The sequence below is a fragment of the Myxocyprinus asiaticus genome, chromosome 23, assembly GCF_019703515.2.
Source record: "Myxocyprinus asiaticus isolate MX2 ecotype Aquarium Trade chromosome 23, UBuf_Myxa_2, whole genome shotgun sequence".
NCBI lineage: Eukaryota > Metazoa > Chordata > Actinopteri > Cypriniformes > Catostomidae > Myxocyprinus > Myxocyprinus asiaticus.
The window spans coordinates 36,941,820-36,969,597 of record NC_059366.1 but is presented as its reverse complement, the minus strand read 5'-3'; the positions used below and the strand labels follow the sequence as shown (position 1 = coordinate 36,969,597).

The following is a 27,778-nucleotide window of genomic DNA, read 5'->3' as shown; positions in this document are numbered from 1 at the left end:
AACAGAAGTCTTAATTATTATTTAAAGAGGTCTTAAATTTGCGGGCGGAAAGATAGGAATCGTGATATGACCTAATGTGATTATCAAACTTCAAAAGAATATGATTTAATTAAATAAATGCATGCACTGCATCCTTCTAAGTGAAAACGAGGCACTGTTGTATTATCTCCAAGCATGTGGGGGCTTGTGAATGTTACCAGCTGTTGCAGAGCAGTTCACTATCACAATTTTAATGTGATATATATGTGGAAAACATGTCTTGAGTATTTAAAACTTGCAGATATCCTACCCTGTCTTACTGATAAACAATGTTAAGGCCATGTTGAATGTGTGCATCTGAATATTTAGGTAAGAGTCTGTGATACATGATTTATTATGAGATTGTGTTGGTTTGTTTTGGTATAGGGATACAGTATTAATTTTATTTGTTCAGGTCTTGAAAAAGGTATTAAACAGTCTTACATTTAAACAGTTTGATTTTAAAAAAATTTGAAGAATGTGCACACTCTTCTTTTCCGTTCAACGACAAGCTCAAAAAAGTACTCTTTATGACTGCTGCCCAATATTGCAAGTCTTCAGTGTTCGGCAAGCTACTAAAAAAAAATTAGCTAGCTAAGCTACCAACTACTCAACCAAAAAATTAGTTAAGCTAAGCTAAAAGCTACACCTCAGACAAAGTAGCAAGCTACATGCCAAAAGTAGCTTGCTACATTTAAGCTACTTCCATTTTTATTCAACCAGATGCACAGAGCATACTGTCATAGACAAAGCATCTAAAATACTAATCACATGATGTTTATCAAATCCATGGTACAGTATAGTGCAATACAGTATACAAGTATACAGTATGGTGCAATATAAAATGTATGTGCATGTAAAAAAAACATGTAAATTGATATTTATACATGCTACCTATACAAACCCATGTGGTCAAAATGAAAAATCACTATTTTTACATTTTATTTTTCATATTTATTATACTACTACCTCTACAAACCCATGTCCATTTGAACATAATTTCCTTTGCACACTCCTGTATAAAAACTTTTTTACATATACTATTCATCTTATCCTGTAATTCTGTAATTCTGTGTCTAGCTGTTGTATTTCTGTATGTACATGCTTCTGATCAGAGGCCAAATTCTTTGTGTGTGTGTGTGTGTGTGTGTGTGTGTGTGTGTGTGTGTGTGTGTGTGTGTGCGCGTGTTGGGTGGTTTACGAGGACATTTTTTTTAAGGTTACAAACTGGTAATTACAAGGGTATTATGCTGTAAATGTGGTTTATGAGGACATTTCTAGTGTCCCCATAATTCAAATCGCTTCAAAAACATACAAAACGATGTTTTATTGAAAATTGATTGTTTTCTGTCAGGGTTGGGATTAGGGGTAGGGTTAGGTTTAGGGGATAGAATCTATAGTTTGTACAGTATAAATACAGTGATAGTAAACACCAAGTATATGGCATGATATAGCGGTGTAGCTTTTGTCAACACTACACCACTACCTTATCAAAAATATAGCTTTGCTACTGAAAAACTACTTGATTTGAAAACTAGCGAAGCTACCACCTCGTTACTTGGAAATGTAGTTAAGCTAATAACTTTGCTGTTTGTAGCTAAGATACTGCCCATCACTGCAAGTCTTCTGAAGTAATATGATAGCTTTTTGTGAGGAACAGATTGAAATGTAAATTGTTATTCACTAATAATCTTCTTCTCTGACAGAGCTCAAAAAATCTCATTCACACTCATGTTTATATTAAAATATGGCTTCTTTTGAAGCCTTATACCAGGTTTGACGTCACTGATGGAGAATACAATATTAGAGCTTCAGCATATTTTTTTTTTGTTGTGAAAAACAACGCACATTTCAAGCTGTTCCTGACACAAAGCTATCGTATGCAGTGGCGGTCCGTCAGTGGAGGCAGGGGAGGCTGAGTCTCCTCAAAACATTTTTCAAAATGAAATTAACAACAATAATTAAATTAACAATTATTCTATAAAAAAAAAAAAAAAAAAAAATTGTTTAATCAATTGACTTATCTGCATAACTCAGATGCATATATTGTAAAATAATATGTTTTATTTATTTATTTTCTTTCTTGCACGGTAGCCCAGGCAAGATTAAATCACTCTTTAAATCAGTATGATTGCCAGAGGAGGCTGATGGCATAAAGCCTTCTCTCATTAATAAACTGACCAATCAGAATGGATAATCAAATGACACATAATTTGCTTCTGTCCAAAAATGCCTCCTTACACATATACTGTAAGACCAGTCATTATCAGAGGTAAATTTTCAAGCCAATCAGCTTTCAGTACTGTAGTTAGCATGTCATCAAGCCTGCTTGTGGTTAACATAATGTGACAGGTGACGCAAGACTTTAAAATTTTAGCTAAAATATAAATTAAATTGAAGTTGCTGAAGGATCTTTCTTGGTGATCGGAAAGATTATAATGCATCGTCAATTGTGAAGACTATTTTAAGATATTAGGGTGAGATTATCTTTACACAGGAGCATAATTATCAGCAAAAAGAAAAAGATAATAAAACCTAATGAAATCTTATACTGGTTTGATCAATCAATATTGTGTTAAATATTTGCCTCCCCAGAAAATTTCCTCATTGACTGCCCAGATCATTTGGCTTCAGAAGACTTGGACTATAGAGCATGAGTCATAAGGACTACTTTTTATGATACTTTTACGATGTTTATTTGTACTTTTTGGAGCCTAACAGCTGCTGTCAACATAAACTGTCTTTGTATGTCTTTGTGTCCCACAGCCAAATGTAGAATGCCATTAGATTGACTAATAATGACTATATTTTCCTTATATTTCCATATTTTGGTTGAACTATTCCTTCAAATTAAACATTGTGTAAATAATTTACAACACATGGCTAGTCCCACCCCTCTGTTTTCACTATTTTCATGCTCTGTTGGTAAATTCAGCACAGTGTCCTTGCTTTCATCCATTGTTATTTACAGCTTAAACTGCTTTACTCCTGTTTGACAACTGTCTTGCTGCCTACTACCTATATGCACTCAAAAATTTTTTTTTAAATATTTACATATTTCAATTTCATAACAAAATGTCATCAAATTCAATTGAGTACTTTAACAAAATAAATAAATAAAACCTAAATATTTGAAGTTTTATTAATTTAGTTTTATAGAGTGCACAATTCAATTTGATGGAAGTTTGTTATTAAACTGAAATGCATTAATATTAAAACAGGCTAAAATATTTTTTGAGTGAAGACAGCAGTCTTCAAAGAAAACCTTATTAGTGACTGATTTGGAACTCTCTAAATAGGCAGCAACTATGTGTGTCACACAAATGGCACTGGAGTCTTGATTCACAATTGAATTCAGTTTAGCAGAGACGGGTCACTTCTATTTAAATGAAAAGGAGAAACTGGAACACCCAACCATGAAGCTCTAGTGCCCAACGGTCAATGAATGTAGGGCTGGGCGATATGTCTAAAAATCTCGAGATTTTTCAGCCTATTGATGATAATCAATATATATCTCGATAATTATGTATTTGCTCTAAAATGGCTCAAAAGTGTTTTTTTCTTTTTTTTTTTTTTTTTTTTTTTCTTTTTTTTTTATCAGAGGAACCATCATTTCATCCAAACAATCCATTGTTATTTACAGCTTAAACTGCTTTACTCTTTAACTAGGCTGGTTGGTTGGTCAACAGAAGTGTTTGACACACAGTAATGAACTGCATCCCCAGCTGAGTCGGAGAGATAGGAGACGACAGGAAACAGCATATATCTCTCCATGCAAATTATGCTTTCATGAATCATTTATTGAGAGACAGGCACTGAGCCACAAGATCACACTCTGCTCTTGTTCAGCTGAGCAGGCACAAACCTTGTGTTTACACGGCAGCTTGATTTGAAATGTTCTACAGCAAGAGCAAGACCGGCCGGCAATAACACGGCACACCTGAGGGCAGTTACGAATGAGCGATGGCAGACAGAGAGTGAGTGTAAAAATGCACAAAAGTCACAACAGCTATGTGAATGATGTCAAGATTATGATGAAAATGAACTGAGACACATGAGTTGGTTCCCATCCCTCATAATTTCAAAGGCTCCCTCAACCCCTGCTGACATACCAAAAGTATCAAAAGTTTGGATGCACTTAGGTGCTAATTATTAAGATTCCAAATAAGAGGTACTAATTTGCTCGTACAATCAATTAAATTTTGTGTGTGCTTCATGGGTGTTTGAGGGTGAATTACAGGAAAAATTGCGCAAAGAACACGTGAAGAATATGAAGTGTCTGGTTCTCATCTAGCAAACCAAATTTTCAGCTATACAACAGTGGATAGTTATCAGCAGTTCTATGTACAGTATATCACATAACATATATTGTTTTGTTTGTATTTTTGCATTTTGTTTTGTGATTTCACTAGAAAGGATAGCAAGCTATGGAAAAGCATTAGATATTTGTAGCACTTTGTCGCTTTCTGCTTTTGCAGCAACCACTCAGCAAAACATTAAAAACAAGAAACTTCAGTGTCAGATCACCTCTCATTAAAATATTCCCAAACAAAATTAAAACCCTCAAGAAATGGAGATGCTTCCTCTGTATTAGATACATCCCTGCAGAGAGCTATTTCGTAAAGTGGTGGGGACAAAATCGTCCATTGCAAAGCTGTCCCCACCGTAAATGATGCCTATGGTTCCATCTTTGTGCGTCAGTGCAATTTCTGTTGGTCATGCAGTTTATGGGAAAACTCTGTGAGGTATTCCACATTTTCTGGTGTATGTTTCGCCTCTTTTCTTAGTCTTTCCTTCCTTTCATTTCATCTCCTCCCTACATAACATTTTGCCCTCCTATCTTTGTTAGATTGAGATTGTATCCCATTCAAACCAGTCGGAAAAGGCTTCTCTCTGCAGTTGGCCTTATCTTCTCTACTGAATGATTGTATCTCTGCTCCTATATTGCAATGCATTGCAAAACGTACTGTATGTGTGGCTATACATTTGCGTGTGGCTGCAGGTACATTCTTTTGTTGTTTTAATCTTTATGTGATGAGGTGATTTCAATAGGAAATTGTCCCTGTTATCAATGCTGTGGTGGGTTGGAAAGATGTGATGGATGTGATGAAGTGAAAAGCACTTTCTTCCATCACCCCACCAATATCACCACCAAAACAAATTCTACATCTCTCTTTTAATCTACACTTGCATTAAACAGCATTTTAGTGGCTTTTCAGTAAAAAAAAATAAAAAAATAAATAAATGCGGCACAAAATGATTCATGAAAAAACACAAAAAGTTGTTTTGTGCAACAAATATTGCAATTGATATAATGTATGCACATTATATATATGTGTGTGTGTGTGTGTGTGTGTGTGTGTGTGTGTGTGTGTGTGTGAATGAAGGTCAGTATGGATTGATTATGTTTGTTTTTTTACCAAGAACTATAACGTCTCGGTTACTGTCGTAACCTCCGTTCCCTGATGGAGGGAACGAGACGTTGTGTCGATGAAGTGACACTAGGAGTCACTCCTGGGAGCCCCAGATATCTCTGATCTTTGAGAAAAGGCCAATGAGAATTGGCGAGTGGAATTTGCATGCCACTCCCCCGGACATACGGGTATAAAAGGAGCTGGAATGCAACCACTCATTCAGGTTTTGCACTGAGGAGCCAAGACAAGGTACCGGCCCATTCAGCGGGTAGTTCGGTGTTGTGGCAGGAGGGACACAATGTCTAGTTCCCTCCATCAGGGAACGGAGGTTATGATAGTAACCGAGATGTTCCCCTTCTGTCACTCACTCGACATTGTGTCGATGAAGTGACACTAGGGGTCCCTATACAAAACATCACGACTACTGAACTGTGCTACATGGACTAGCAGGGCGAGACGGGCAGACCTCTGTGTGCCTCGTAGCCAGCACACCCGGCCGTCACGTAACCTCCCCCAATGCTCTTGTGGGCGTCAAATGGTCCCCTACACCTCAGGGACAAATCGACTGCACAAAAAAATTAGGACCAGCCGGCCCAGCCGTGGCCTTTTTTTCTCCCCAAAAAGAACAAAATCTTTCAGCTGGGGACCATATAAGGTCCATGTCGGGGGGTGTCCCTCCAAAGAGGAGGACACCGCAGAGACCACACCCCACCCAGACAGGGGGCTTTCAATTAGAAAAACATCACATGGTCTTACCGAGTCTAGTCAGAAGCACATCATGTGGAATTGTCCGGTGGTAGATCCTACCCGAGGGGGGAGGAGTTTCTATAGACACGGTGACCTGGGGCAGAGGGGCGTCTGCCTAAGGAAGATGCGGTTTACCAATGGGGAAACCACTTTGCAGAAAATACATCACATGGGGTTACCAATGGGGAAACCAGTGCATGTGGAGCACCTACCCCAGTACAGGGCCTAATTAGCACATGTACTGGACCGATGGCGAGTTTCTCTGGAAACTCGCCAACCACAGGGCTAAGGAGGAAGGACATCCAGGGTCCACACTTTTGTGAACGCAACTGGGAGAAAGAGCGCATGTCTTCGCCTCAAGGGAGGGGAAAGGTGCTATGCACAAGCAGTACACCCGGCCAGCTGTCCTGAGACTTACCTGTTTGAACCTGACAATGCATGGGACGAAACCGGCTCAACCCGGAGGTTGAAGAACCTCGCAAAGGTGTTAGGTGTTGCCCAGCCCACTGCTCTACAAATGTCAACTAGAGAGGCACCATTGGTCAGAGCCCAGGAGGCTGCTACACCCCTGGTAGAGTGAGTGTGCAGCCCCCCCGGAGGGGCACATCCTGGGCATGATATGCCATAGCGATGGCGTCTGGCGTGATATGCCATAGTCCGCTGTCCCCCAAAGCAGACAAAGAGCTGCTCGGAGCTTCTAAAGCTCTGCGTGCAATCCAAGTAGATGCGCAAAGCACGCACCAGACACAGCAACGCCAAGGCTGGGTCTGCCTCCTCCTGGGGCAGTGCTTGCAGGTTCACTACCTGATCCCTGAATGGGGTCGTGGGAACCTTGGGCACATAGCCCGGTCGGGGTCTCAGGATCATGTGAGAGTCACCCGGGCCGAACTCCAGGCACAGTTCGCTGAAGAGATGGAGGTGAGCGCCGTCAGGAGGGCAGTCTTCAAAGAGAGCGCCTTTAACTCTACTGACTATAGGGGCTCAAATGGAGCTCCCCGTAGACCCTGAAGGACCACAGAGAGGTCCCACGAGGGAAGGAGGTGCGGTCTGGGGGGGTTTAACCTTCTCGTGCCTCTCAGGAACCTGATGATCAAGTCGTGCTTCCCCAAATACTTACCGTCAACTGCATCGTGATGTGCCAATATAGTGGCTACATACACCTTCAAGGTGGAGGGGGACAGCCGCCCCTCCAGCCTCTCCTGTAGAAAGGAAAACACTGATCCGACTGCGCATCTCTGGGGGTCTTTATGTCGGGAAGAACACCACTTAGTGAACAGATGCCACTTCAGGTCATACAGGCGCCTCATCGAGGGAGCCCTGGCCTGAGTGATCGTGTCTACCACTGCCAGTGGTAGGCCACTTAAGTCTTCCACATCCCGTCCAAGGGCCAGACATGGAGATTCCAGAGGTCTGGTCGTGGGTGCCAGATGGTGCCCTGTCCCTGAGAAAAAAGGTCCAAGATCCAAGTCCGGGTGGGCCAATAAGGTGCCACTAGGATGACCTGCTCCTCGTCCTCCCTGACCTTGCACAACGTCTGTGCAAGTAGGCTCACTGGGGGAAACGCATACTTGCACAGCCCCAGAGGCCAGCTGTGTGCCAACGTGTCTGTGCCTAGGGGAGCATCAGTCAGAGAATACCAGAGTGGGCAGTGGGAGGATTCCCGGGAAGCGAACAGGTCCACCTGCGCTTGACCGAATCGACTCCAGATCAGCTGGACCACCTGAGGGTGGAGTCTCCACTCTCCCCTGAGTGTGACCTGCCACAACAGTGCTTCCGCTGTGCTGTTGTGGTTGCCTGGGATATGAGTGGCTCGCAGCGACTTGAGCCATTGCTGACTCCAGAGGAGGAGAAGGCGGGCGAGTTGCGACATTCGATGAGAGTGTAGACTGCCTTGGTGGTTGATGTACGCAACTGTCGACGTGTTGTCTGTCCGGACCAACACGTGATTTCCCCGGATCAATGGCAAAAGCCTCCGCAGGGCGAGCAATACTGCCAGCAACTTGAGGCAGTTGATGTGCCAACACAATCATGGACCAGTCCAAGGGCCGGCGGCTGCTTGCCCATTGCACACGGTGCCCCAGCCACGCTTGGAGGCATCCGCCGTAACCACGACGTGCCTGTAGACCTGCCCTAGGGGAACTCCTGCCCATAGCAATGCTAGGTCGGACCAAAGGCTGAACAGACAGCGACAGACCTGCGTGACGAGCATGCGGTGTGCGCCGTGGTGCCATGCCCATCTCGCGACTCGAGTCTGGAGCCAGTGCTGAAGCTGTCTTATATGCATCAACCCGAGCGCCGTGACCGCCGCTGAGGATGCCACATGCCCCAGGAGCCTTTGAAAAGATTTCAGTGGGACCGACGTCATCTGTCTGGACGTACTCAGACAGTTCAGCACCGACTGCGCACGCTCGTTCATGAGGCGCGCCGTCATTGAGACCGAGTCTAACTCCATACCGAGAAAAGAGATGCTTTGAACCAGTAGGGGCTGTAAAACCCCTTCTTCATCTCGGCTGGAGGAACAGGCTCGATCGCGTCCTTCCATAGGAGGGAGGCGATCTCCACACGCAAGCAGCGGCATTCTCGCCTTTCACCGCAGTGAAGCGGACGCTGTTGAACCTGGGCGGAGGCCTGGCGAATCGTATAGCCAAGTCAGACAGTCCTGATCAACCAACGCGACGGGTTGGGGAGCACGAGCCACGCCCCCAAGCTCCGTGCGAGGGGGACCAAGGAAACAACTGTGTTGGACTACCAGCGGGCGGGGCCTCGTGACAGGGAGGAGCCTGAGGTGCCACTTGTGGCCGTACCAAGTCTAAGGACATCAAAGCACTTACCTGGCTCCTTGTGACTACCCCCGGAACGACCTGGGACGGGGGAGGAAGAAGTGTGTCCTCGTGACCCGTGGAGACCATCACATTGGGAGCAGACTTGTGCCACAGCTGGGCGCATGGGGGCGGAAGTCCCGCCTCCGGGGCACCGAACCTGCCAGAGAGAAATGGTGTCCGGCGGTCATGATAACGAAGGCCGTGAACATTATCTGTGAGGCCCAGGAAGTGAGGGAACTGCTCTTTTCTTGACTAAGTGGGTACCGCAGCCTGTTGGGTGTGCGGCAAAATCAAAAGAAAAGGAAAATAAGGATTCTCCACCTGACCCTCTGTCAGGGGAAGGAGTGGTCTCTTTACCAGCTCCTGAAGGGTGAGTTCCCAACTTCCTGGGCTGCCTGTCTCAGGGGCACTTCAAAGCCTTCCTCAGGTTCTTGGCAGCTGGCCGTGTTTAGTTGGAAATTTTCTGTTTTAGAGAGAAAATATACTCTTTTTTTTCTCACTGTTGAAGCGCCCAGGGATGTACTCTGCACAACGCTGTAATGCGCCATAAGACCAACAGCTCGTGAGAGCAAGAGAGATGAATGGACCAGCAGTAGTTCAGCATGAATGAACACAACCACTCGGCTCTGAAGAAGAAATCTGAATGAGTGGTTGCATTCCAGCTTCTTTTATACCGGTATATCCAGGGGAGTGGCATGCAAATTCCACTCGCCAATTCTCATTAGCCTTTTCTCAAAGTTCAGAGATGTCTGGGGCTCCCAGGAGCGACCCCTAGTGTCACTTCATCGACACAATGTCGAGTAAGTGACAGAAGGGGAACAAAAATATTATGATAGTGAAATTTACTTTGGATGGTAGATTTCACAAAATTATTCAAATTTAATTAGGGTTTTGTACTAGATGTTTGAAACCAATATATAAAAGTACTGCTAAAGAAAACGCACATTTGCACAGTTCTAATCTTATCATTACTGAGCCATTGCTGTTACTGTTTGACAACTGTCTTGCTGCCTACTACCTATATACACTCAAAAATTCATTACAAATTGAAATGCATTAAATATTTATGCATTTCAATTTCATAACAAAATGTCATCAAATTCAATTAAGTACTTTAACAAAATAAATAATGAAAACCTAAATATTTTATGTTTTATTAATTTAATTTTATAGAGTGCACAATTCAATTTGATGGAAATTTGTTATTAAACTGAAATGCATTAATATTAAAATAGGCTAAAATATTTTTTGAGTGAAGACAGCAGTCTTCAAAGACAACCTTATTAGTGACTGATTTAGATCTCTCTACACAGGCAGCAAATATGTGTGTCACACAAATGACACTGGAGTCTTGAGTCACAATTGAATTCAGTTTAGCAGAGACGGGTCACTTCTATTTAAATGAAAAGGAGAAAATGGAACACCCAACCAAGAAGCTCTAGCACCCAACGGTCAACAGATGTAGGGCTGGATGATATGTCTTAAAAATATCTAATAAAATGTCAGCCTATTGACGATATTCAATATATATTTTGATAATTATGCATTTGCTCTAAAATGGCTAAGTAATACTACATTATTACTGTGGGACACGTCAGGTTTATTATTATAATATAATGATGAATTATCAATATTATTCTGATTTAGATTTGCATTATACAAAAGTAATGTATGTCTGTCCTGATTACATCACCTTCACCTGGGGCTTTTATTTTGACACTGAAAATGCTGTCAGATTTACTTCAACTTCACAAGGAACTTTTATTTTGACACAGAAAAGGCAATGTATATTTGACAGTTTACAATGTTCCCAATTTCCTGAAATGCTGTAATCTCCTTCTTTTCTGTTATTCTGTGCCGCGTTTGTAGATTTGTATAATATCTTGTAGCAGTTACTAATGTTTGGAATTGTAAGACTGCTTGAACCTGCATTACTTTGATTTCACAATGCACGTGAACTGATCTGAGAGCACTGCCATGCGCGTGCACAAAGATCAGCATGTCACTGGTTTGTTCTGAATCACACATAGACCGTTTATCTGTCTTAATGTCACAGCCTTTTGTGGATCAATAATCACATATGACCAACTCGCTATTTTTATGTTATTTTGATTAATTGTGCAGCCCTGAATGATCGTGAAATTAGTCTACTGATGTGCTTTTTATGAAACTTAATGGCCAAATAAAAGCACATTAAAATCATTGTGATATTCACGATATTGGTCAATTTTACATCGTCAGCAAACTTGTTTAGATTATATTGTTAATATTCGATATATTGCCCACCCCAAAACGGATGTAGAAAGGAAGTCCCACCTTACAGGTAAAAGAGCCAATCACTTTTTAGATACAGACATCGCCTGTCAATCAACTTGAGAACGCGCATGCGCATTAGCTATATAAGTCGGGAAAATTGTGTGTTTTAACGTAATCTGAGGTAAAGAAGCACAATTTATGATTCCAATATTATCATATTTTATTGCTGATTTGAAATATGTTCTTTGATCATAATCTTGACCAACCGTTTTTGAGGTTGTTCCCCCATTCAAGAAGTTGGAAGGTACACTGGCATGACTGGAAATAGCCTCCCGAGAGCATTTCAAAGATGGCCGACAGTGGACTGACTTGCTAGAAAGACTTAGGGTGCGTCTCAATCAGCTCCATAGCTCCCTATGTCATGAATCAGTATACTGTGAACACGAATTTGGGCACTGGCAAGGGTGTTCATCCACTGAACATTGGGACACTTATGACTCATTTACCTGCGACACGATAACAACCTAGAGCATTCAAGTGCAGCTGTTATTAATCAGCATCATTGCTGTATAAATGACACTATCGTTCATTTTCGTTGAATATATCCAAATTTACAGTGTTATTATGAAAGATAAATGACTAAATAAAGATATAAAAAAAATAAAGTGCATTGCAAACCTACTTTTAACAACTTTAATATTTAAAATATTGTTTCCCTTTCATGGTCATTATGAATGAAAGACATAACAAACAACATCTCTTCAAAAGAAAAAATAAGGCTTTGACATCATATATTTATACTTGTGCCCATCTTCTAATGGCTTGAGAGACTTCAAAAGACATGATGACGTTTCCGTTAAGGGAACATAGTGAGCAACGATGCTCCATTGTTTTTACAGTGCATTGTGGGGGAATACATCATGCTATGCTGCCTTAGAATTTGGCCAAACGAGGTATCTTTGGAGGTAGTTAATAAGACAGTTAAGTTTGCTGCATTTTTAAACAGCCTTCGAGTGGAGAAATCACGTATATGATGCCTTATAATGCTGCCTGCTTAGGCAACACACTAGCAATAGCCATAGACATTCAGTTCTGCAGTGATTTGCCTCACACTCTGAAGCAATGGTCTCATCATATTGACCTAGATACAACAATACCAGCATCGGCCTTTCACAGGAGCATTATATTAAAGCTTTATGAAATGATAGCTTGACACTCAATAAACATTATAATAGCTGAAAGCTGGAGTTTCTGAAGAATCCGCAGCCCGGGGAAGTGGATATCTGCAAGAATGGGTTATTTGTAAGAGCAAATTTACCTAATAGATTTTCTCCCGCTGCTCGCCTGCTGTAGTGAGTCATGCTCAGATGTTTTTCTCTTTATTCTGCTGTGCATATGGCTACTTTTGTTCATGTATGTCAAGTGAGCATACTAAATGTATGACACCAGTGCAAAAGGCCTGGAAATCTGGCTTCCATTGTAGAGAAAAAATAAGCTGGACTTGAGCAATGGCTATGTCTTTGCATCAGTAGATCCTTGGGTCAAAATGTGTAAGACCCATGTACTAATGCATTATTATTGTCTCAAACACACTGTTAATACCTAAAATAAACAGTTAAAAAAATAAGCATGTGAAAATATTACAATGGATCTTTACAATTAATTTGTCACTTGTCAACAGCACAGCCAACTTCAGATCTGTAAACAATGCAAAAGGCTAAATTGAGTTTCTCTGAGTAAAACACCTTTATCGTTTAATTAGATTCACAACAATAAGTTGTGCTTTGCATCACAATTACCCTTTGTGCTGCAATCTCTCCTTTGGTGCATTCTTCTTTGAGTATGTTCACCAGTGATTAGAAATATTTAGCTTTGGCCCTGTTTTTGCTTATGTCACTCAGATTGATGATCATGGGCCATGGGTAATTACCAGTATGGTGTTCCTGTAAGAACACATTCATAAATCTTAGTTATTTATAAAGATTGCTAGTAAGTATATAGGAATGACTGTAGTTCACCTTGATAAATTAATCAGGCTTTTTAATGACCCATTGGTTTAAAGTTTAAAGAATACACTTGTGTGCATGCATGGTGAACTCAGTATCCCAGAATACTTGGTCATTTACTGTGATTAAAGGATTCACACCGGAACTTTTATCGAAGATTCCTAATATATAGATGCAGACATTGCATAATAAATAATGTGTAAAAAATTACAGTGTGAACTGAAATTGCATTGAATTGCATGAATTTGATTGCATAGTATAACAAAAAATAAAACTAAGTCACATTATTTCAATGAAATAATGCAAGCCAAAAAATAAATAAATAAAAAAGAAGTAGTAGTTTGTTAGGTTTCAAATTATAAAACAATAGATATATTGTTCAAAATTAAGACAGTGACAAACTTAGTTAAAAATTGTGTTTTCTAATGCAATGTAATTAATACATTAAGTCTGATTTACTGTAAGTGTCCAAAAGTGACTACATACTGTTTTTAGACCAATGCATATGCATGTAATGTCTAATAAAGGTTAGAAAAGGATTAGTTGTTTCAAAACCTACTTGTTTATTAGTATCCCAAAGCTAATGGTCTACTTTAAACATCATGGCTTCAGTGGCACTTATGGCTGTGTTTGTTAAGGAAAATTCGCGGTCTTGTATTTACTTTGGAAGGATGATTTGTCCCAGGGATTACCTGCACACCTTGTTGGGCGTATGGAGGATGCTGGAAAAGAATGATGGAACATTTGTGCAAGCCACAGGTATCTCACTTTAAGCTTTGACAATGAAGAACCTCCAGTCTCACTGTGTTTTCTTGCTGAAGATGCATTGATGTTGACATTCCAAATAGTCCAAAAGAGATCAGCCAGTGCTGTGACTGACAGCTCATCTTGGACCGATGCCAGCCATATATAAGCCAACAGATGTTGTACTGTCCACCATAGTGGCATATATCCGAGAAAAAAAAAAAAAAAAAAAACCTTCCTTGAATATGACTGAAGAATGACATCTGGAATGAAATTTGGGGTTGATCGAGGTTCAGATTCAGTAAAACTCTGTAAATCACTTTGGAATTTTTTTTTGAGAGATCCTGATTTGTGTGTATAACAGAGTTAGGTGTTGTTCCCCAAAACTCTACTTCAAATCACATTTTTGGCAAATATTCACTGTCAAAGCCTTTCTGTGAAATCACATTTGACTTTGAAGTCAGTGCCACTTTGACACCAAATGGAATTGCAAAAATGTATGACTGTTAATGACCGTCTTCCATTGGTTAGTTATAAAACAGATAGTTCTGCCCCAAACTCATGTCATTGGCTGAGCCAGTGTTGCTATGTTGGGGTAGTTGGAATGCTTAAACAGAGGAATGTCTAATAGTGGCACAGGCCACAGTTTTAACACTTCCTGACGGGAATTAAACTAAAGGCTTACTTATAGTTTTCACTGCTTATTAAGTTGGGATAACCTGGAATATTCCTTTAATATTACTATTAAAAGCATATGCAAAACATGCAAAACGTGACATATTACCAAGAGACAGGTAAAGTTGCTCCAAAATACTTTCATATTTGATTGGACGCACAGCCTTTTATGCAAAAAACAACACATGACATGGGAAGCGTTTTCTCCTCCCTTTAATTTTTTTTTTTTTTTTTGCTTTCCTAACTATGCATGATTATTTGTTAGTTGCATTTTATTGTTTGCATTTAGCATTGTCTTTACCTGCCTTTCACAACCCTTTCAGACCAGACCTGCTGCAACCCATTTTTGAGATGCGACCCACCAGCTGAGAAACACCAAATTATTATTTTGAGGTTCCAAGCACAAGACAGGTTTAAAGCAGCAGTGCATCATTGCAAAGCTGAATATTCACGTCTCTCAGGGCATTTTCCCCAACAAGAGCTCTGAGCTGATTACACCCCCTCCTCCCCTTTATCCTCATAATGAACATGAGCAGAGAGGCTCCTGAACTTTACCTCCTCAGTCTCCCCCTCATCCTAACGAGATCCTCTCCACAGTTCCACCGTGAGCCCTCAGTCTAATCTGTGGAGGCACTGAGGTATTATTAGAGCCCCTCTGGTCCTCAGAGGAGACGCCAGCAGTGCGAGGCCTGGCAGATGAGATGGGCTATAGGGAGGTGCGCGGTTCCATTAAGATGGCATTCACCAAGGGCCTTTGTTATCATTGATCCTAATGCTTTCAGGGAGCATTGAGACTTACTGATCCGTGACCATCTCATCTGTCTTGCAGGCTTCGAGGGAACTCGCTGTGAAACTGATAGCGACGAGTGTGTCTCCAGACCTTGTCAGAACCAAGGCCATTGTGTGGATGGGGTCAACCGTTACAGGTCTGTTTTTGCCTTTATTTCTAATTGTAGTTCTCCGTTGTGTTTATTTGTGTGTGAGCAGGTAAGCTGCCCTCTGACCTATTTATTGTATTTGTCAAAGGAATAGTTCAAACAAAAATGAAAATTCAGTCATTGTTGACTCAACGTTTTGTCCTTCCAAACCCATATGCTGTTATTTTTCTGTAGAGAGTTGAGAAAAATTTCCAGGACATTAATTATTATTGATTTATGAATGGCTTTCATAGGCTACATTGCTCATAAATATAAATGATCTGTCCAAACTGATTGATGACGACTAGAGGGTAAGTTAAAATCCCAGGAGATCAGCAGTTACAGAAATACTCAAACCAGCCCATCTAGCACCAACAATCATGCCACGGTCCAAATCATCGAGATCCCATTTTTTCCCCATTCTGATGGCTGATGTGAACATTAACTGAAGCTCTTGACCCATATCTGCGTGCTTTTATGCACTGCACTGCTGCCACATGATTGGCTGATTAGATAATTGCATGGATGATTGTTGGTGCCAGACGGGCTGGTTTGAGTATTTCTGTAACTGCTGATCTCCTGGGATTTTCACACACAAAAGTCTCTATAATTTTGGTGCCAAAACAAAAAAACAAAACAACCAGTGAGTGGCAGTTCTGTGGATGGAAATGCCTTGTTGATGAGATAGGTCAGCAGAGAATGGCCAGACTGGTTCGAACTGACAAAGTCTACGGTAACTCAGATAACCGCTCTGTACATTTGTGGTTAGAAGAATATCATCTCAGAATGCCATTCTGAGAAGCGGGTTGGCGCTGTTTTGGCGTTATGAGGGGACCTACACAATATTAGGCAGGTAGTTTTAATGTTGTGGCTGATCGGTACATATATACAGTACTGTATATATATATATATATATATATATATATATATATATATATATATATATATATATATATATATATATTAGTTTATGATTGGCAACGAAAATAGAAATCATATGCGGAGCATATATAAGGCTGTGGACATGGGCATGATTTTATTGAACAAAGGTATCAATAGGAAATTTAGATTGTGCTCCGAGATAACCCAGTTCATTACTGCTGGTTTTCAAATTCAAACCACAATTACTAATGAGAAGGGAAAAGCTGATTCTAGATCAGTTGTTGTGGCCAAATTCATCTTACATTGCTTGAGTAGCTACAGCCAATCGCTGTGTCCATATGCAAGAATAATGTCTTCATTTGTGAAACAGTTATACATTTTTAAACAAATGCTAAATAAAGTAGTGTAATTCTTGTATTAAAACATTTATTAGATTATGGTAGCACTGAAAATGAGTTTCTTTATTAATTACATTCACATTTAAATCAATAGGCCTAAGCATCACAATCAAACTCAGAACTTGGTGCGTGATGCCTTAAAATGATTTCAAATGTAGAAATCAAAGACAGATGACTAGGTTTTGGAACAGAGCTATGATGTGTTTTTGCCAAATGACAAAACAAACTCACATCTGAATTGGCTGGTGTGTCAATAACAAAAACCTTTACAGTATGCTTGAGGTGCATGTAAAATCACATTATAGTTTCAGAAACTCTAGCGAGTTTCACAAACTCTAAAATGGTCCTTTTGTGACATCTCTCTGCAGCTGCTTCTGCAATCCAGGATTCTCAGGCCAGCACTGTGAGGAAGACATTAATGAATGTGCCTCCAACCCCTGCCAGAACCAAGGCGTCTGCCAAGACTTTGTGAACGGGCAAGTACCATGGCAACACAGAGTTGTTTTTGCGCTTTCTCAACTCTGCACTGCAACCGCCATAAATTGATTATGATATAGGGGCCTGAGTACCCTCTCCGAACGATTTGTTTTTATGAGACTGGGGTGACAAGTTTGAGAGATACTGTACTGATGTTATTGTCTAAAGTGCTCTAGCTCATATAAAAGGTCTTTTTTCATCCTTGACATATATAAGCTGTTGGTCTAAACACAAGTAAGAGTATAGCTCAGCAGGTTCACATCAAGTCTGTATATTGGCGTTCCTCCCCTGGATCTTCTCCTTGTTGTGCTTTAATTGGTGCCCCAGGGCCGCTCTTGGCTCAATCAGACATACGGGTAGAGGAATCTCTGGGCCAATTTGAGTCCTAAATGATTTGTCTCCACTTTGTCTACTATCATGAATGGGCTCCTATGTGATCATCTGCTCCCAGTGTTCCTCCTGAATTGCTTCCGTACAAGGGATTTCGCTTCAGGTGTTTCCTTTCGTGCACAACTCACTCTCTTCCACTCAAGTGCTCTTTTGACATGGGAGGGCTTGCTTTAGAGGACTATGAGCAGAGAGGTCTTTATGAGTGGAACCCTTTCACCTTGCTCTGTTGTTTTTTTGGTAGTCTGTTTGTTTGTAGTTTGCTGACAAAATACAGAAATTATTTGATAACCCTTTAAACCTTTGTTCCAGCAGATAAGGTGTTCTTTAGGGCTAGTAAGAATAACACATAATTTGGGTCTATGAACTGATGTTTTGCAGCAATTTTTCTGCACTTTAAAGTGGTCGTAACAATTTTTTTATTGTTATCTGCCTGAGGTCCATCCAGTCATCCATTGAAATGATGCATACGTAAAATAAAACAGTAATGGTTTTAAAAGTACTTAAGTGTCAAAAGTAAAAGTACATACTACTAATGCAAATCCATTCATCTTATAAAATCAGACCCATCCATTTTGTCACTTTTAAAACCACATAATTGAGTCTCAGACAGGGAATATTGTATACTGTAAGTGACAGTGCAGTACAATAAGTAAAGTTAAGTCACATGTGGATAAGAACAGAGCATTTAAATAAGAAAATAAGCTATAGTTCCTTGAACTGAACATGAACAGTAGATACTGATATACATCAATAGCAGATACTGTTGTGTGGTTGCAACTGGAGATCACTTCAGTTTTTTTTGTTTTGTTTTTTGTTTTTTGTTTTTATTTAGTTTTTTTTATTCAGACATTGTTGAACAGATAAAAAAAAATAAAAATAAATTCTCAAGAAATCTCAAGTAAACACAAGCATATTTCTCTAAATGTGCACAATTTGGACTAAAAGTGATAATGGATATTTATATTGAAGCGTTGACATGATGGCCTATTTAGCAGAACTTGTATGATTGAAAAGGTATGTGCTAATACATTTTAATTATCACATATGTCACATTTGATTTTGCATGCTTTGATGTGTATTGACACAAATTAAGAAATTACTTTCAATGTGGCATTTCTGTCGTAAAACAGTGGTCAGATATATCAAAGCTGGAGAACTGGAGTATGAGCTTTCTATTGATAATGTAAAGATTAAATACGAATTGTAAATATGATAAAAGTACATACATTCTTCTTGCTTTATCGTTTCATTGTCCTATCGTTTTCTTTTTCTTTTTTAGCTCCTGACATGTAGGAACCATAGGCAGGTCTATCTACATTACACATCTCATTTACCTACCGCATGTCCGAAATGGAAACAAAATAATTCATTATAATACTTAGAATAACCCCCAACCCCCTCCTCAATAGTTGACATTACATTTATATTTACATATTATAAAAATTACCCTTATGTTTCTGCTGCTTTGCTGCGATCAGTTAACAGCTTAACTGACTGTGTTTTTGAATTAATGGAACTCTTAAAGAAACTGGTCTCAGTACAATTTAAAAAACCTTATTAACCTTATTTTCATCCTGCCTCCATATACAGCCTCTGAAGGCAGCATTTTCCAGTTTTCAGATGCAGCCCTCCTGTTTGCATGGCAACAAATACCAGTACTTGACTGCTTATAACGTCTTCGACAGCATGAGGGCCCCCTTGTAGATCAGGGGCTCTATACAACTTGCATATATTGTGTTTAGGGAGGACCAGCACTGGTAACAAGATAGTTACTTTACACCACTGGCGATAGGTTCATAAAACAATCTGTGCTGAAATTTTCCACTCAGACTATTAGAGTCAAACTGAAATGATGCATGTAATTTTTTTTTTTTTTAATCTTTCCTAATGCTGGGATCCTACAGAAGGTTATGCAGAGCGTCAAGTGCTACATACAGCCGTGAACAGCACACGTTTTTTGCTATTATACACTTACTGTTAGTTCTTTTAGTGTTGAGGAATAAGTGTCCCTACTGCTTAAAGGAGACTGTGTGGGCCATTCCATTAAATGTGAATAGTCATCCGCTGTTCATAACGAGCCTCTCTTTTGCTAGAGAAAAGCCAACAAATTTCACTAAATGGTCTTTCTGGGCAGGGGAGGAAGTTTTGAGTTTTGAAAGTACAGGCAAAAGTGTGATCAAGGCCACCAAGGAAAATTTTATTTCTCATAATACAGTATAAACCACTTTAAAAGACATAGTAAACCGAACAGAATAAGGAAGAAAAAAAATGTTGAGAAATCACTCGAACATAACAAACTTGCAAAAAATCACAGTGCCATATTAATGTAAAATTATGTGCAACTTGAGATTCCTAGAGAGCCACTGAACTGGCCAAGTCTTCTATGATTAAACAGATGACAGGATATATGAAGCAGAAATCAGCTTGTCAATCATTTTGTCCAAGGATAGCCCAGCTAAAGTCATGATTAAGAGATAAACTAGAGATCTTTGTGCTGTCAATCAGACCTTCTCCTGCCTTTCAGTTTTCTTTTTCCTGTATCCCTTTTTCCGAACCTTATGATTTAAAATGTGCAGCTAGACAGAAGTTTTGGAGAGACTTAGAGGAATGGTTCACCCATACATGAAAATTGTATCATCATTTATCGACCAATATGTCCGTATTATTTTCTTTCAAAAATAAATTTTAGGCAGAATGTCTGAGCTTCTGTTTTCCATAAAAGGAACCTGAATGGTGACTTTAACTGCCAAGTTACAAAAGGACAAAATAATATCCATACAATAGCTTTGTGTAACAGACTGAGATTTTATCCATTGTTCACAGATAATTTTCCTCTGTTCCTTGGCACTAAAATCAAATTTTTCAAATGACTGTTTTGTGATCTGCCATGTGACATGCAAGAATCAATGTCTCAAGGCACCATTTTTAATTGAACACAAGCATGAATGAGATCAAAGAGCTCTTGTGGAGGGGACGATTATCAGTGAATAATGGCTTAAATGTTGGTCTTTTCCTCACATACAGTTATTATATTGCTTCAGGAGGCTTGAGTTCTATGCACTGCTCTAATGATACTTTTATGGTGCTTTTGTGTACTTTTAGGAGCTTGGAAGTGTAAATTAACTTCATATTTCATTTTATGGAAAAGAGTATCTCGAACATTCTGCATAACATCTAATTTTGTGTAAATTATTTCATTTGTTGGTGAATTGTTCCCTTAAAGGGGTCCTGGCATGCCTTTTTTATTATTATAACATTAGTAAAGTTTTTTGCACATATAGCTGTAAAACATCATTTTTCATACTGACCCTATGTCAGAAATGCTTGGTTTTGGTGCTGCTCTCCTTTAAGATTTGAGAGTAAACGGCCACTGTTATGATTGGCTCTCTGCTCTTGACTGACTTGCCGTCTCACTGCTCACCGCTACTGGGAAGGGCTACGGAAGTGATCAATTAAAGTAGGCTTTGATGTGAGATGAAAATGTCTACCACAGTGTGACATCACAATGTGGAGGAAATTGAGAATCAGTCATTTTGGTTGCATGGTTTCAACAAATGCTCTTTTTGCAGTGAGGAGGAAGTTTTGAGGTCTGAAACTTACAGTATGTTTTTATAGCACAACAATGACCTCTATATGTCAAAAGAACATGGAAAATTTAATGACCCCTTTAATAAGCTTATAAGCTATTATATTAATGTTTATTTAATATGAGCTTCTGAGCACAGTCTTATTTGTATTCAAGACTTAAATTGTGTTGGAATAAAAATTGGATTATTATTTAAACAGAAATGATCAAACTTTCATGTTCCACAGTTTGTTTTTGTAGCTCATAAAAATCAGCATGATATTTTTCTCCGTTTCTTGTCCTGGTATTTTCCAGTAACGTGAATTGTGCTTTAGTAAGAATATGATTAATATTAATGTTTATCTCAGCTTGATCAATGTGCCCTGTTGCCTTTTGCTTTTCCAGTTTCCATTGTAACTGTGTGCCCGGATACTTTGGAAAGTTTTGCAACCTGGACATTAACGAGTGTGAATCTTCCCCCTGCCTCCATGATGGCGGGTGCATCAACAAACCTGGGGGCTTCGTATGTGTGTGTCGTGCTGGCTTCTCAGGTACGATCTCCTCTGCCGAAGACACAAAATCAATGAGAGCAACTAGGGCTTATCGTGTCTACACGTTCCCTGAGCTTGACAGATTCTCAGTGGAAAGAACACACAAATAGCTCATCAGCACATTTACCACATTAATTAGTTCGCACACTCCCACCTATATCTCCACGCACACCCGCATACACAGCTTTCACCTTGAGTTAACTGAACACCTCCTCCTCATCATTCTCTGCATTTTAATCAAGCGCTTGCTCATTTCATTATCGTTCATTGTTTCTTCCACTGTTTTTGTCTACCCACAATGTGATCTCATTTGGATTCATATGTATTTTTACAAAAGGCACACCTGTACCTTGTAGTGTGTTTGAATAGACATTAAAATGTACAATATATACATATTGACAGTATCTATAACTTAAAGCCTTTTACGTAACTTTAGAGACATGAAAATTACAACGAATCCTCTGAAGACTGGTTGAAACAAGTATCGTTGAAACCTTTGCGATGGTACTGCTGCAGGTGATCATATTTAATGTTCAGACACAATCCCATAGCTGGTCTCTCAATTGATGAGAAATGATGGAGGAAATTTGTGAGACAATAAAATAATAAAAATGAAGTCACATGCAATTTTTGTATGAATGAAATTTAAATGTGTGTAGATATATTTCAGTCTTCAGAAATTTCTCAGTACAGAACACAATAAAACTGTTGTTATGTCAAGTTAGGTAAATGCATTAACTGCGTAAAATAAACGTGATGGCGCCGAACATGTTTATTAATCTAATTTATTATAAGTACAGTAAAATTAACCAATGAATTCATGAATCCAATATTTGATGGACCTCAAGAAATTTGTAATCATTTGAATGAGTGTTGCATGTCAAATTTGGTATATGCGTTATCTGCATAAAATAAATGTGATGCCGTTAATCTTGTTTAATTAATCTCATTTTTTATAAATACAATAAAATCAACCAATTAATTCAATATTTAATGAACCTGAAAGGAATTGTAAACATTTATACAAATGTACAATTGATAAAGTTTACATTTTAGATGCTATCAATATATTACCACTTTGATATTTTACGTTTCAGTGAGTATTTGAGCGTACAGAAAGTTTCTACCCCACTTTTATTCGTTTACTTTCTCACAGAAACCAATATCAATGCTGTTCTATAGAAGAAGAAAAAAAACATGAAATCTCAATCGCCATCAGCCAGCTTGAAGATTAATTTCATTTGTCTTTTGTACTGTATCATCAATTTATCCTCATCCTGCCGAGGGGAGAGGAGGAAATCTCAAAGGCCCAGAAACTCCTGGGAGAGCTCGGGCTGACACACAGGCCCTAACTCCCACAGAAACCTCTTTTATTATCAGGCCCCACTCTGCCTTGTACCAGTCATTACTTTCCTCTCAGCTCGGAGCTCATCTGAGGAAACCGAGGCGTCCCCCGAGAGCTCAGGCCAGAGGATATATTCTGGATTGGTTCAACCAACTGGGGCTCACAGGAAATATTTGCCCTAATAAGACATGAAACAGCATCGCAACTTCTCAAGAAGGCAGAATCAAAGATACAAAAAAGCAATATGCGGCAACCTGCCGTCATGTCTCTATGGCTGATCTGTGCCGAAATTATTTTTAAAATGAAATAGTGTGTTGCTCAGGCACGGCATATAATGTGCCTCGTTCGGTGAAATTACATTATTTGTGATTGTGCATGGATCCAGAAGAACGTTTTTCATTGCGATCGGGAGCTTTGCATGAAAAAAGGAAGAGAAAACCATTGACATACTGTAATGCCTGTTTGTTATGTGCTATTTGATGATGTAACATCAAAGCTCGGAAACCTACTCAATTGCTGTTCATATCAGTTCAGTTTCAATCATTTTAGTTTTTTAAAAGTTGAAATGTGCAATTTTTTAGTGTCTTGTCCCCTGAAAAGTGTAATCATTGTGGCTCTGTGATGTTTTCAAAAACATTGCTCTGTTTGTTTGAGCATCCTGACCAGCCCAACACAGCAACATTGGCACAACCAATGGTGTGAGTTTGGGGTGGGACTATCTACAGTATGTGTCAGACCAATGACAGATGTATGTACAGTATGCACAGTTATAACACTCTTCATCATCATTTGATTATCATTTGATGAATTACTGCTGGCAAGAGCAATGAATAGTTTATCCAAAATGAAACATTTTGTCATAATTTACTTACCCTCATATTGTTCCAAATCCTTATGACTTGTAAGGGATAATGTAAATAATGTGTGATAAAGTCAGCCGGGTGTTATTGCAAATTGCTTATTTTGCGATAACAACCGGCTGACTGTACAGTATCCCACTTATTTCACGGCTACTAATCAAGTAAATAAATACATGGACATAAAATATTGATTTGCATTGAAATAATGTAATTATGTAAGAAGTAAATCGCTGAACACTTAGTTTGCGTCAGAGTTCTGTTGGTGTTTATTCTGTGCAAATGACCGTCTGCTCATTATCCAGACTAATACAAGACTACTTGCAAAATAAATAAATAAATGGACATGAAACATTGGTTTGCGCTGAAATTATGTAATTAATTATGAGTACAGAAATTATGTCTACATCCAGCTCATTAGAAGACTACTTGCCAAATAAATAAAGAAATGCACATGAAACATTGCATTTACAAAGTGTAAATTATTTTATTAGCTTACATGTAGAGATCGCACAGTGATCCGAGAAGTAGTAAACATGGCTCGCAATACTCGGATGTGCGAGTATTGCGCTAGATGGTGCCATTGACCAATCAGAATCGAGTATTCCACAGATCCGTGTAATATTCTTTCTTATTCTTCACTTTTGAGCTTACAAATGTACCCGGAAGTATCATAAAATCAGTCCATGTGACTACTGCTTCATGTTACAAGTTTTCTGAAAGGATCCAATTGGTTTTGGTGAGAAACAATGAGGAATTTAGGTAGTTTTAGCACTAATCCTTACGAGTTCTCACATGAACATGAGAGCCACTGTTAACGAGCTTCTCATAGTGCTCATGAAAGCACAATGGTCGTCAAGATTTACACTAAAACATGACTTACATTCTTGGTTGTTTTCACCAAAACCTATTGTATGTTTCAGAACACTTGGAATATGATGCACAAGTTGCATGGGCTACTTTTGTGATACCTTTGGATACTTTTTTAATCTTTAAAGTGAGGCACTATCCACTGCCATTGTATTGAAAATATGTGCTGATATATTTATTAAAACATCTCCTTTTGTGTTTGTGTGTATAAAAAAGAAAGTCATACTGTATGATTTTGGAATGACACGAGGGTGAGTAAATGATGACAGAATTTTCATTTTTGGGTGAACTATTCCTTTAAACAATGACTGTGGTCTTCTTGATATGTGGAGCTCTTTCTCTCCTTTTCCATCTTCTCTGTGGTGGTTATTTCTCTTTCTTTATCTTTCTTGTTATTTTTTTTTTTTTTTTCCACACGTGCCCTACTTCTTTTTTTTTTTTTTTGGACAGAAAAGCTGATAAGTCGCTGTGGGTTTGAAAAGTTCCAGCAGAGAGAAGTAATTGAGGAGTGGAGGAGAAGATTATATGGTCTTTTCTCTCCTCTCCGATAAGTACAGTGAGCACCCTTAAGAAAGCCAACATTAGGATTAACCCGACAGATTTATAATCTCTCCCCTGCATGGCTTCTCATATTCTATAAAGTCAGATGGAGCGGTGCATTATTTGACAAATCAGACAAGGAAATGCTGATTAAGAGGGTTTTGTATAATCTCATTAGGAGCGCTGACACTGTAAATGTTTTGTCTATCAAGCGAGTAAGACTGGCACGTACTGCCCGATGATCTACAATCTTCTTGATAGCGTTGTTGCAGGGAGATATAAAGTAGTTGATTGACGGTTGGAGTTAAAACAGCACTGTGTCAAAAGCTGTTTTCCAATTTGTATGGCCCCTACGCAGTGTTTACTGCTCCCTGCACACTGAGTATTGGGAACAGCCTGCAACATCATCAAACACAAACAACAGTTGAATGGCGCAGATTTTGAGTTTTGGGTATGACATACAATGATTCTGCCATGTTTAATATGAAAATGAATATGATTTGTTTAATTAAAAGATTTATTTGTATTTTAACTGTAATGTGACCAATGATCATGATAAGAGCTTAGCAACAGTCTTGTTGCTCAGTTTTGTGTGCATAGAATCATTTGAAATGCACAAATACCCTGTAATGTCCACTTCGCAGGGCACCATCGGACTATTGGGATGTCTCCGAGAACTCCAGTTCATGCCATGAGAGAATATCAAAATGTCCATTCATGTTTGGGATTAATACGATTTTTACAGTTAATTCATACCCAGTCAATACATTGACACTTCCATGTTTTGTTTGTGGATGGCTGGCCGCAGGGAAATAAATTAATTACGGCTTAACCAGCAGGTCAATATGAAGGGAATAAACAACGGTCTGTGAATGAGCAATTGGGAAAACTACTTTAATTAGAAGATGTTAATGATCTTCCTCATTGTTATGTTTTAGCTCCTTCCTTTATTCATCTACACTGTCTTCAAGACAACAAAACACCTCGGCGTGAAGAACATCGCTAAGTAGAAAAGGTTGAAAACTTCTTTAGCAGCAAATACCAGGAGTGCATGTTTCTTTTCTCGCTCACCATGTATTGAGCACGGAGTAATTGAAATAAAGCTTTAATTTATTGTCAGTGTATGACCTGAGCCGCAGCTCATGGCCTTGTTGTCGCCCGAAGTTACTGAATTATTTGTGTAGTCAGGCATGAATTAGGTTTACGTTCCTGTAATATCAGCATATGAATTATATACTCACATTTGCTCTTTGTTTAGATGTCTTGGGGCTTTTGGAAATGGTTCCGCTTGTTTGTGTAGTTACAGAGGCGAAGAATAATGGCTGTCTACTATTTCGTATCGCAGCTCTTTGGCTCGTGTTTTTATCTCCGTCATTTGTCAACCTGTCCCTTGGTGTCTACAGAGTCTTACTCGCCTCTGGATTTTACTGGCTCTTCTTGAATTTACAGTGTTTCTGGCTAAATTATGACCTATTAGGGTATTTGTTACTGAATCTTTTTTGGAGTGGATTTAGGTCACATCTTGGTCATAAATCCACTTTAAGAAAACATTTACATGGCCAAAATTATATGGACACCCAAACCCCACAGCCATATATGCTTGCTGAGCATTTATTTTCACAACCATGGGCATTAATATGGGATAGTAGATCAATTAAAGGGATAGTTTTTTAGTAGACCCAAAAATGAAAATATTCTCATCATTTACTCACCCTCATGCCATCCATGGTGTGTATGACTTTCTTTCTTTGCAGAACACAGACGAAGATTTTTAGAAGAATATCTCAGCTCTGTAGGTCTATGCAATGCAAGTGAATGGTTGCCAAAACTTTGAATCTCCAAAAATCACAGAAAGACAACATAGAAGTAATCCATATGACTACAGTAGTTTAATCCATATTTTCTAAAGCAATATGATAGGTGTAGGTGACACAGATCAATATCAAAGTCCTTTTTTCTAAATCTCCACTTTCACTTCCACATTCTTCTTTTGTTTTTTTGCTGATTAACATTATTAGTGCATATTGCCACCTACTGGTCAGTGCTGTTCAACGATGGAGATTTATAGTAAAAAAGGTCTTAAATATTGACCTGTTTCTCACCCACACCTATCATATTGCTTAAGATTAGATGGATTTAACTACTGGAATCTTATGGATTACTTTTATGATCCCTTTATGTGATGTTTGAAGATTCAAAATTCTGGCCACCATTCACTTGCATTGTATGGACCTACAGAGCTGAAATATTACTCTAAATATCTTAATTTGTGTTCTGCAGAAGAAAGAAAGTCATACACATCTG

At 39.1% G+C, this 27,778-nt stretch overlaps 1 protein-coding gene across 1 annotated transcript in view; it reads left to right on the top strand.

Annotated features, from left to right (window-relative positions):
* eys (eyes shut homolog) overlaps positions 1–27,778 on the top strand; it is a 293,123-nt gene that overhangs the window by 120,958 nt on the left and 144,387 nt on the right. The window contains exons 21-23 of the mRNA XM_051651752.1: positions 15,512–15,608; positions 17,248–17,355; positions 21,717–21,862. Coding sequence (XP_051507712.1) covers positions 15,512–15,608; positions 17,248–17,355; positions 21,717–21,862 — 351 coding nt within the window. The remainder of the gene's footprint in view (positions 1–15,511; positions 15,609–17,247; positions 17,356–21,716; positions 21,863–27,778) is intronic.